Consider the following 13,243-nt stretch of genomic DNA (forward strand, 5'->3'; position numbering starts at 1 on the left):
CTCTTCCAAAGAAAAGCAAGTTTCTATACAATACTCGAAAACACCCTGTACAGACGATGATACTGCCAACCACTCCTCAAATGCATCAGCAGGGAGGAGGCCGAGGATGTCATGGCTGAAACACACGAAGGAGTGTGTGGAAACCACATCGGCGGCCTAGCATTGGCTGGAAAGATATTGCGAACAGGATACTATTGGCCGACGATAAAAAAGGACTGCATCTCTAAAGTCAAAGCATGCGATAATTGTCAAAAGCATGCCACCCTTTCAGAGACCCCGGCCGAAGAGCTCCACACCATAGAGGTAAGCTAGCCTTTCGATAGGTGGGGATTGGATATCCTCGGACCCTTCCCGAAAGCACAGGCCAGGTAAAGTTTCTTTTAGTATCAATAGACTATTTCTCTAAGTGGATAGAAGCACAACCACTAGCACATATAACGGCAGAGAAAGTGCGATCTTTCTTATGGAAGAACATTATATGTAGATATGGTATCCCAAGAGAGATAATCTCGGATAACGGGAGACAATTTACCGACCATAAGCTCGCTTTCCTTTTTAAGAAATTTTAACATTAAACATCATTTCAGCTCAGTCGAGCACCCACAAACTAATGGGCAAGTTGAATCAGCTAACAGAATTATCTTGCAGGGCTTAAAGAAAAAGCTCGGCGAAGCTAAAGGGGAATGGGCTGACCTCATTCCAGAAATTCTATGGAGCTATAATACCAGCATCCAATCTGCTATAGGAGAAACTCCTTTCAAATTAGTGTATGGCGCTGAGGCATTGATCCCCGTAGAGGTCAGCATCCCAACGCTAAGAACCGAGCTTTACGATCAGTCGAATAACCGGCAAGCCCGAACAGCTAAGCTTGATCTCGTCGAAGAATAAAGAGACATCTCAGCCATAAAGCAGCGAGCCAGAAAACAATATATAGAATGAAGACACAATAAAAGAGTAATTCGTAGATCCTTCAATGAAGGAGACCTCGTGCTCAGACGGACAGAAGAAGCTCGAAAACCTCCAGCACATGGCAAGTTGGCAGCAAATTGGGAGGGACCTTTCCGAGTTCTCCAAAACCTGGGAAAGGGGGCTTACAAACTAGGAACCCTTAAAGGAGATCAACTCCCAGGAACATGGAATGTCTCCTCACTAAGGGAATACCAATCATAATATATGCTATAAATACGCAAATGATGGCACTCTTTTTCCCCTCCGAAGGTTTTTTCCCAAAAAAATACATGGGTTTTACTCGGAAAGGGTTTTAACGAGGCCGGACGCCCCAAATCATCACACCAATGTACCATACATTACAAATCAAAACCCTTTTTTATCTTGACAGGCACCATACAATCAAAGTAAATCCGAGCTTCATACTCAGAAGTCAACATGCGCATGCCGAGCATATTACTCAGAGAAATACAAACAAATAAAAACAATCACCAAGTTATCCAAGCGAATCTTAAGGGCTCATTCAACCACAACCCCTATATTAGAGCCTCTGCTCTCCTTATTAACAATTCAATCAGACAGAGAATGGCTTCAGCTATCTTCAATACATACACGCAATTGTTTTCATAATACGATATATCATTATAATAACTTATCCAAAATATCATATTTTATAAAACAAAATAAGTCATTATCAAAACCGAGCTATATACTCGGAACCCAAAATATCACTACCGAGAACAATACTCGGAAATCGTTCAACAAAGCCAAAACAGTCACAAGTTTAAAACCTACTACACCATGTACAAAATAAAAAGAGTTAAATGCTAGCAAAGCCTAATCTGCCTTATCACCCATGCTGGATCCCTCGCTCTCACTTCCAGCAACAGCCTCGTCTTCCACAAGCTCACCATTCACGACCACCTTCATAACGTCAAGCTTTGAAGGATCAGCTTCCGGGTATAACACCTTGACCTGGGAAATAGCGCGGTCAAAACCTTGAGCAAAAGCCTCATAAATCCCGCCTTCCAATACTTTTATTCGAGCAGAGAGCTGATCATTCTCGGATTCCACGACCTTCAACTTTTCAGACGAGGCCTTCTAGAGTTTCCTCTCATCAGCCAAATCCAACTCTTTCTTCTCCATGGAAGCAGAGAGCTCGGCAATCTTTTGGTCTTTTTTCTGGATGATCCCAGACAGCTCTTCTACCCGAGAAGCCTCCTTCTCCTCCCGATCTAGGGCAAGCTCCTGTGCTCGGCCAATGGCAACGATCCGGGAACCAATCACCTACAAAAATGAAAACAAGTAAATAGGTGACATCAACAAAAATTTACAAACACAACAAAATAACCTATACCTGAAGAAATCGGCTAACACCAGCTCAGCCAACTTCATTAATCATTTTCATGTCATCCGGGAAACAGCAAAGCTCATCAGCCATGGTACCAAAAGGATACAACTTCGCCCACAGAGATCTAGCGTGCATGTTCTGATCATACCCATGGAGCCTCTTCTGTGATTCATATGCAGACTCGACCATCTGCAGAATCATGGACGACTCCCCCTTACCTTCTAAAACCTCGGCAAGGCTACCTTGACCTTGCCCTCTCTTCCTTTTTTGCTTTTGCCAAGGGCCATATTGAATCAAAGCAGCAGGACCTTTCCCAACGTTAGATGAAACCTCTTTCTCCCCTTTCTTGCGTTGATTAAAGAAAAGCTTCAAACCTGCCGTGGTGATGGTAGGAGCTTTCTCGCCTGCAAATCAAAAACAACCAAGGTAAGGAACAACATATCAAAACATAAACATAGAACAAACGTAATGAAACAGATTACCTATGTGATCATACACAGCCTGCCTATCAGTATCCCATTTCAACATCTCGGCAACAGATAACAAACCTTTCGGACCCAAGGATTTAAACAAAAAATCCATCACAATATCATCATCAGAAAGCCTATCATCTACGTCCAAAGCTTGATACGGCTCGGCACACCAAAACAACGGAAATCTCTCGACTAAATGCTCATTCAAATAAAACGGGAAGTCTTCGGGAACACTCCTAACCCTAACAAACATGGATTTAAAATCCTTAAACGAAGACTTATATAAACCAAACACAGCACGACGAGGATAACTGCTAAGATTTACCCATAACCCCCTATTCACCCCTTTTGCCTAGAATAAAGAGAAAAACAGCCTCAAAGACGGCGGACGCTCCAACAGTTCCATCAAAACCTCGAATGTCCGGATAAAACCCCAAGAGTTAGGGTGAAGCTGGGTTGGAGTACAGTTCAACCAATACAACACCCCACACTCAAATTTGATAAAAGGAAGCCTCACACCCAACTCAGTAAACAAACAACTATACATAAAAAAGAAGGACCAGTCGTCAAGTCGGTTGCACACTCGATCATCTCTTTCACAAGGTAATAACTCTATTTTAATACCACTACCCACCCTAACCCAGGAATCTGATCCCAACAACCTCACTGACTCCTCATCGTCAAACTGGGAGACATACCCCTTCACTCTAGGATCCACCCAACCATACAGGTCACCCAGATTACAGTCCTCCATCACAGGGAACGAAACAAGAAAGACAGAAAAGCAAAAAAAGAAATAGAGGAGGAGTTAACACTGACCTTTCTTACTCATTCTCAGTCAGGCAGAAAACACAAACTTTTTTCCTTTTTCGAAACAAAGAAGTATGAGGGAAGGAAGCAATGAAAACTACCAATAACTCCCCACCAGGCACAAACGGTTACAATACCAAGCATTTAAAGCTAAAATTGTTAGAAACAAGGAGCATTAAACCCACTACAAAAACCAATGGACAGGGGTGCCTAGAAAAACGGAGCAGTTTCACATCAATCATGTCACAACTAAGCCGAGCTTGGGGGCTGCAAGGGGAATATGCGACAACAACTCAGCGACCGAAGATTACGCTACTCCTGGTCCGAAAGCTCGCCTTAGTCCTGTCCAAACCAAGGCAAGCTTGGGGGCTATGATACATCACCCTTATCCTTGGTCGACCGAAAAGCTCGGCACGTGGGCAACTAAGCTCGGTCCCGCATCAGCCGCCCGGAATACTCGGCACGAAAGCAGACAAGAACGGCCTCACCCATCTGAAAATAAGAGACGTGCTCAGCAAACCTAACCACCAAAATAGAATATCATAACCAACCTACAAACTAGGACTTATCCACAGCAAACGGGCAGAATAACGCCTATAAAGCCGAGCTAATATCCTCGGCTAAGTCTTAGGTTCCATTCTCAATCTTCATACTTACTTAATTACTCTCACTTGAGATTACCACTAACTTGAGCGTCGGAGTATCTTTTGCAGGTATTCCCGCCGCGGTGTTCGTTCCAGGCCGACGTATAGCTCTTCCTCTCCGACAGATGCTTGCTCGGAGTCACTAAGCTCGACCACCCCAGTGCCAGGACGAATCAATAATAATAATAATAATAATAATAATAATAATAATGGTCACTTTATTAATAAAAATCAGACTATATATATGAAGGTATATGTCTATATGAAGGTACTGAACTTGAAAGAGATGAAATACGGTTATTCATTCGAGAAATAGATCGTGTAAAGGGGGGGTGTTTGAAAGAAATCCAGTTCCTTAATTAGCGCAGTTTGTTATTTACGTCAGTATTGTTTATCTTGAATTTGAAATGCTTTCTGGTTGTTAGGACTGTGTAGTGGTGATTGACGATATATGATCAGGACGACGAAGCAGAAAATCCACAAAAATGCAATCATACCTGATACGTCACCCTTATCCTCGGTCGCCCGAAAAGCTCAGCACGTGAGCAAATAAGCTCGGTTCCGCGTCAGCCGCCCGAAAAGCTCGACACAAAAGCAGGCAGGAATGGCCTCACCCAGCCGAAAACAAGAGACGTGCTTAGCAAACCTAATCACTAAAACAGAATAACATAACCAACCTACAAACTAGAACTTATCCACACCAAACGGGTAGAATAATGCCTATAAAGCCGAGTTAATATCCTCGGCTAAAGTCAGGTTCCATTCTCAGTCTTCACATTTATTTAATTACTCTCACTCGAGATTATCACTAACTTGAGCATCAGAGTATCTTTTGCAGGTATTCCCGCCGTGATGTTCGATCCAGGCCGACGTATAGCTCTTCCTCTCCGACGACTGTTTGCTCGGAGTCGCTAAGCTCAGCCACCCCAGTGCCAGGACGAAACACTTGGTGCCCACCGTGGGGCCGGAATATATCTGACCTCACCATCTATTTTATTTAGTACCTTACCTTATTTTACAGGATTCCCTATCCTTGGACATGGCTGACAATGGGAACCCCCAACCCACATAGGCAGAGCTCTTAGCTCAAATCGCCGACCTCCAGGCAGAGGTGAGGAAGATAGCTGAACTCTCTGCACAGAATAACGAAAAGCACGAAGGAGAAAGCTCTAAAAGCTCGATGCAGGGCAATATAGATCCCCTGAATGTCACTCCACCAAAGGAGAAGCTCACCCTCGAGAACCCCTTTTCTGACGAGATCACTAAGTTCCAGATGCCGAAGAACTTTGTATTACCTACGTCACTAGAACCATACAAGGGGGTTTGGTGACTCCGGAGCTCATATAAAAAAGTTTCAATCCGTGATGTTTTTAACAGCGCTAACAATGAGCCCGTGCTTTGCCGGGCTTTTCCTACTTATCTTGATGGTGCTGCATTACTGTGGTTTTCTAAATTATCTGCAGGTTCGATTTCCTCCTTTGAAGAACTGGCGAGATCCTTTATTGATTATTTTGCTGCATCCAGAATTTATATCCATGGATCAGACTACCTAGGCACAATCAAACAAGGCCAACATGAGAGTTTAAAGAATTACATGACCAGGTTTTCCGAGGCTACCATGGAGATCCAAGACTTAGATCCGGCTGTCCACCTTCATGCCCTCAAGGCTAGCCTCTGACCAGGAAAATTCCGAGAAACCATTGCGATAACAAAGCCAAAAACACTTGAGGAGTTCCGAGAAAGGGTTGCAGGTCAAATGGAGATTGAAGAGCTCCGCGAGGCCCAAAAGCCGGATAGACCACCACAAAGGAGGGATGAGAAAAAAGCTTTCCGATCACCAGGCAACAGGGATACAAAGAAGCCCTTCAAGCTCACACCAAAATACAACACGTATACCAGGTTCAATACCAAGAGAGAGAACATAATAAAGGAGATTTTGAATGCCAAAATCGTGAAGCCGCCAGCTCGAGCAAGAAACTACCAAGACCAAAGGTTCGTAGATAGGAGCAAGCATTGCGCCTTCCATCAGAAGTTCGGCCGCACCACGGATGACTACATTGTCGCGAAAGACCTTCTTGAAAGACTGGCGCGACAAGGACTCCTCAACAAATACGTCGAAAGCCGGAAATCCAGAAGAGCAAGCTCAGACAGGGAAGAGAACAAACAAACAGTGACAGACAAGAACAAAAAAGAACAAACAACCCCTGACCCGCCAAGAGGCATCATCAGCCACATATCAAGAGGATATGCAGGCGGAGGTGAAACAAGCTCAGCCAGAAAACGAAGTTATAGGGCAATGCTGGCAATCGAGGGAGCTCTGCAACCAAAAAAGAAGGAAGACCCAGATGTCACAATATTCTTCAATCAATCAGACTTCAGATCGGCAAGTCCTAACCTTGACGACCCAGTGGTGATTTCCATCCAGGTCGGAGAGCTGTTGGTAAGAAAAACACTACTAGACCCAGGTAGTAGCGCTGATGTTTTATTTTATTCTATATTTAAAAAGATTCAATTATCAGAAAAAATGATACAGCCCTCCTCGGGAGAACTAATTGGCTTCTCCGGAGAAAGAGTCCCCATCATGGGACACATATGGCTGAGAACCACAATAAGAGAGATCCCTATGTCAAAGTCCATTGATATTCAATACCTAATAGTAGACTGTTATAGCCCTTACAATATTATAATCGGGAGACCCGCCTTGAATATATTCAAAGCGGTGGTATCCACATTACACATGTGTGTTAAGTTTCTAGTGCAGGAAAATAAGATAGCTACAGTGTACGCCGACCATCAAGAAGCTCGGCAGTGCTATAATGCTTGTCTGAAGCAAACCCATCCGAGGGAGATAACTCGGCCCCAGGTCTAATCCATACATAGTTCGGCTAACACTACAATGTTAGTCGATCTCGACCCGAGAGAAGACCTCAGCGAAAGACCTCAGCCAACGGACAACCTTCACAAATTAACATTAACGGCAGATGAAAAGCAGTACACACACATCGGAGAAGCATTAGAAGGGAATGAACGAGTAAGACTTGTACACATACTGCGCCAGAACGCCGACCTTTTTGCATGGACACCAGACAACATGCTGGGAATAAGCCCAGAAGTCATCTGCCACAAACTAGCAATTGACAAAACAGTCCGACCAGTGGCACAAAAGAAGAGAAACCTTGAAGAAGAGAAAAAACAAGCAGCACTTGAAGAGACCAAGAAGCTCCTCAACGTAGGTTTCATCAGAGAAATTCGCTTCACCACATGGCTATTAAACATGGTAATGGTAAGGAAAAGTTCAGGTAAATGACGCATGTGCGACGATTTTACAAATTTAAACAAAGCTTGCCTTAAAGATGCATATCCATTGCCTTGTATTGATAAGTTAGTTGATAACGCTTCTGGTTTCAAAGCCTTGAGTTTTATGGATGCATACTCTGGTTATAACCATATCTTAATGCACCCAGAAGACCAAAGCAAAACAGCTTTCATAACAGAGCATGGCAATTTTTGTTACAAGGTAATGCCTTTTGGCTTAAAGAACGCAGGTGCGACATACCAAAGATTAATAGACAAAGTGTTCCAACAACAGATAGGAAGGAACATAGAAGTCTACGTAGATGATATAGTGACAAAAACACCTGCGCAAGGGTCACACTGTGATGACTTGATAGAGGTCTTCAACCAACTCCGAGCATATAACATGAGGCTCAACCCAGACAAATGTGCTTTTGAAGTCCAAGGAGGAAAATTTCTGGGCTTCATGCTAACCTCAAGAGGTATAGAAGCCAACCCAGAAAAATGCAGTGCAGTGCTGACCATGACAAACCCAAAAACAGTAAAAGAAGTCCAGCAATTAGCAGGCAGAATAGCCACCCTATCATGTTTCCTACCCGGAGTGGCAAACCGATCTTACCACTTCTTCCAGACGTTCTCTAAGGGCAAGAAATTCACATGGACAGACAAATGTGAGAATTCCTTTACAGAGCTCAAACAACTTTTAACATCACCTCCAATACTCTAGAGACCAGAGGCAGGTAAACCGTTGTATTTGTATTTATCAGTATCTAACCATGCCATAAGCTCGGTCCTAGTGATGGAAACAGGAAAAAAGCAAAACCTAGTATACTTCATTAGCAAGGTATTACAGCCAATAGAAACAAGGTATCCGAAGATAGAACAGCTAGCGCTGGCACTAGTGACCACAGCAAGAAGGTTGCGACATTACTTTCAAAGCCACACGATTATAGTACGAACAGACCAACCACTAAGACAGATATTAACCAGACCCGAGCTCGCCGGACGACTAATAAAGTGGTCAATCGAACTATCCGAGTTCGACATCCAATACGAGTCAAGGAAGACCCTGAAGTCACAAGTACTCGCCGACTTCATGTCGGAGATGACTAACGTAACACAATACATAGTAGAAAATTGGAGTATACATGTGGATGGAGCATCAAACAGAGAAGGAAGCGGAGCGGGGGTACTGCTAAAAGAGGGAGAGAAAGTGATAGCCGAACAATCACTATAATTTCGCTTCAACGCAAGTAACAACCAAGCGGAATATGAAGCTCTGCTAGCAGGCCTGAAGCTCACCCAGCAACTCAGAATACCTCAGATAACAGTCTACTATGTCTCATCACTTGTAGTACATCAAATTAAGGGCGAGTACCAGGTAAAAGATCCTTTGTTAGAGAAATATTGGCTCATAACAAAGGATCTCATTTCAAAATTCAGTCAATTTGATATTATTCATGTAAACCGAGAACAAAACACCAGGGCAGACGTGTTATCCAAGCTAGCCACAACAAGGCAAATGGAAAGCACATCGGCACTGTCTCAGCTAACACTTGACAAGCTGAGTTTCGAGCAAAAAACAGTTTTAAACACCATGCAGGTCCGAGATTGGAGAACGCCTTTCCTCACTTACATCAAGACAGGTGCAATACCAGATGACGAGCTAAACTTGCCACTCTTCCGAAGAAGAGCAAGTTTCTTTACGGTACTCGAAAATATACTGTACAGACGAGGACACTCTCAACCACTCCTCAAATGCATCAGCAAGGAGGAGGCCGAGGATGTCATGGCTAAAACGCACGAAGGTGTCTGTGGCAACCACATCGGCGGCCGAGCATTGGCCGCAAAGATATTGCGAACAGGATACTATTGGCCGACGATAAAAAGGGACTGCATCTCTAAAGTCAAAACATGCGACAATTGTCAGAAGCATGCCACCCTCTCGGAGACCCCAGCTGAGGAGCTCCACACCATAGAGGTAAGCTGGCCTTTCAATAGGTGGGGATTGGATATCCTCGGACCCTTTCCGAAAGCGCCAGGCCAGGTAAAGTTCCTTTTAGTATCAATAGACTATTTCTCTAAGTGGATAGAAGCACAACCACTAGCACATATAACGGCAAAAAAAGTGCGATCTTTCTTATGGAAAAACATTATATGTAGATATGGTATCCCAAGAGAGATAATCTCGGACAACGGGAGACAATTTACTGATCATAAGCTCGCTGCCTTTTTAACAAATTTTAACATTAAACATCGTTTCAGCTAAGTCGAGCACCCACAAACTAATGGGCAAGTTGAATCAGCTAACAGAATTATCTTGCAGGGCCTAAGAAAAAAGCTCGGCGAAGCCAAAGGGGAATGGGCCGACCTCATCCCGAAAATCTTATGGAGCTATAACACCAGCATCCAATCTGCTACAGAAGAAACTCCCTTCAAACTAGTATATGGTGCTGAGGCACTAATCCCAGTAGAGGTCAGCGTCCCCATATTAAGGGCCGAGCTTTATGACCATTCAAACAACTTGCAAGCTTGAACAACCGAGCTCGACCTCGTAGAAGAAGAAAGATACATCTCAGCCATAAAATAACGAGCCAGAAAGCAGTACATAGAACAAAGACACAACAAAAAAGTAATTCGTAGATCCTTCAGTGGAGGCGACCTCGTACTCAGGCGAACAGAGGAAGCTCGGAAACCTCCAGCACATGGCAAATTAGCAGCAAATTGGGAAGGACCTTTCCGAGTTCTCCAAAACCTTGCAAAACAGGCTTACAAGCTAGAAACCCTTAAAGGAGATCAACTTCCAGGAACATGGAACGTCTCCTCACTAAGGGAATACCAATCGTGACACATGCTGTAAATATGCGAATGATGGTACTCTTTTTTCCCTTCGAAGGTTTTTTCCCAAAACAAAAGGGTTTTACTCGAAGAGGGTTTTAACGAGGCCAGACGCCGCAAATCACCACACCAATGTAATTTACATTGCAAGCAAATACATTTTTATTTTTGACAGTTAGCATACATTTCATTCAAAATTCAAAATAATCCGAGCCTCATACTCGGAAACCGAAATTCGTATGCTGAGTATATTACTCGGAGAAATACAAACAAACAATATCAAATTGTCTAAACGAAACCTAAACGGCCAACTTCGCCACACCTCCTGTACCAGAGCTACCGCTCTCCGTATTGTTTAGCCTGATCTTCTAAAAAATGGCCAAAGACAGCCATCTTCAATACATACGTGTAATCTCTATCGCATCACAAACATATTACTAAGAGCATACTTTTTCCAAAATATCATATCTTATAAAAGGCTAAAACAGTCACCGTCAAAATCGAGCTATATACTCGGAAACCAAAAGATCACAACCGAGAATAATACTCGGAACTAACCAAAAAAGCCAAACAAGACAAGTCTAAAAAACCAAAATACCACATACATAAGCTTACAAAATAAAGCATAAAACAAGAAAAGGGGTTGGGGGCTTAATCTGCCTTATCGCCAATACTGGACTCCTCACTACCATCTCCAGCAGCAGCCTCGTCATCCACAAGATGACCATTAACAACAACCTTGGTCCCATCAAGCTTACTCACATCAGACTCAGGAAACAAAACCCTGACCTGAGACACAGCATGCTCAAAACCCTCTGCAAAGAATTCATATACCTCAGCCTCCAATTCCTTAATCCTCGATCCCAAGCGCTCGCTTTCAGCCTTAGCCGTCTTCACCTCCTCAGCGGAAGAAAGCTGAAGACGCTTTGTCTCAGCAAGCTCTGACTCTCTCAACCTCAGAGAAGAAGACAGCTCGACAATAGTCTTCTCTTTTTCTTCCACAACTAGGGATAACTCGGCAGCATCCAAAGCAGTCTTACTCTCCCTTTCCAGAGCAAGCTCTTGAGCTCGCCCAACAGCAACAATACGAGCCCCAATCACCTAAAACGCAAAACAAAAGGGTCAAAATAGGATAAAACATAAATAGAAATCAGAAGACAAACAAAAACCCACCTGAAGAAAACGGCTTACACCAACATGTCCAACACCATCAATCATCTTCATATCATCCGGAAAACAGCAGAGCTCATCAACCATAATAGAAAAGAGATACCGCTTACCCCAAAGAGACCGGGCATGAACATCCTCCACATAATCGTGCAACTTTTTTCGGGATTCATATGCCGATTCCACTCTCTGCAACTCTAGAGACGACTCCCCCTTTTCCAAGAAAGTCTCAGCAATTTTTTCCTTTACATGACCTCTCTTTCGCTTTGGCTTAGGGGTCACCTCAGGCTGACATACAGGACCCTTCTCAGCATTAGTAGCCGAGCTTTCCTTCTCCACCTTTTTTCTTTGGTTGAAAAACAACTTCAGTCCAGCAGTAGTGATAGTAGGAGCCTTGTCACCTACACAATAACAGGAAACATGAAAACAAACCAAAAGCAATACAATACCAAAACAGTTAAAATCTGCATTACCTAGATAACTCAGAACAGCTTGCCTATCGGTATCCCACTTCAACAACTCGGATACAGACAACAGACCTTTTGGACCCAACTTCTCAAACAAAAATTCCATTAAAATTTGGTCATCAACCGACCTATCATCCACATCCAGGACTTGCATCGGCTCCGGACACCATGACAACGGAAATTTCTCAACAAGGTACTCATTCAAATAAAAGGGAAACTCCTCGGGAACGCTCCTAACCTTAACAAACATGGTCTTGAAATCTTTAAAAGAGGACTTATAAAGACCGAAGATAGCACGACGAGGATAGCTACTCAGATTAACCCACAACCCACGACCAACCCCCTTAGCTTGAAACAACGAGAAGAATAGCCTAAGGGACGGAGGACAATCCAAAAATTCCATCAAAATCTCGAACGCTCTAACAAACCCCCACGAGTTAGGATGAAGCTGACTCGGGGCACAGTTTAACCAGTATAGAACGCCACATTCAAACTCAGTGAAGGGAAGCCTAATTCCTAGTTCAGTAAACAAGCAACTATACATATAGAAAAAAGCCCAGTCACTACAATGATGAAAGACACGGTCATCAGAATCACAAGGCAGTATCTCTATCTTAATACTACTACCACTCCTAACCCATACGTTAGAACCTAGAACTTCAACCGACTCCCTATCACAAAACTGAGAAGCATAACCCCTAACCTTAGCGTCAACCCAACCATAAGGGTCACCCCCACCAACACCAGCCTTTTCTTCTTCCATGCAACAACATAAAAAACCAAAATGAGAAAGGAAGAGGGAGCAGGAACACGAATCAGCACTCACCTTTTTTGCTCATTCTCTCCAAATCGTAGATTCCCCAAACAAGAAACAAGAAGAAATCAAAATAGGCAAACAGGCTTATTACAAAGCAGAAGAAGCAGTTACATATGAAGCGTTACCTTCCAATCCAAACCATTCAAATACCCACGATCAAAAACTCCACCAATCACACGGTCAGGGGCGCCTTGAAAAACGTAGCACTAATCACATCAATCACTCATTAAAGGCGCGAAGAACAAAGCAAGCATTTAATGCTGTAAGCGTTTCAAATTCACCCATTGAACTAAGCCGAGTTTGGGGGCTGAGGGGCACGGACACAAAAACGAATCCTTGGCCGAGGTATAAGACATTGCCGAGGAAAAAGCTCACCTTCGTTCTGTCTAAACCAAGGCGAGCTTGGGGGCTATGATACGTCACCCTTATCCTCA

The 13,243-nt window shown here is 43.5% G+C and overlaps 1 protein-coding gene across 1 annotated transcript; it reads left to right on the plus strand.

The window, feature by feature from the left end:
- Positions 5,983 to 7,095, plus strand: LOC107626686. The gene has a single exon (XM_016329584.1). It carries the CDS (start codon positions 5,983 to 5,985, stop codon positions 7,093 to 7,095), a length of 1,113 nt encoding a protein of 370 aa, XP_016185070.1.

This window comes from Arachis ipaensis, chromosome B02 (genome assembly GCF_000816755.2).
Source record: "Arachis ipaensis cultivar K30076 chromosome B02, Araip1.1, whole genome shotgun sequence".
NCBI lineage: Eukaryota > Viridiplantae > Streptophyta > Magnoliopsida > Fabales > Fabaceae > Arachis > Arachis ipaensis.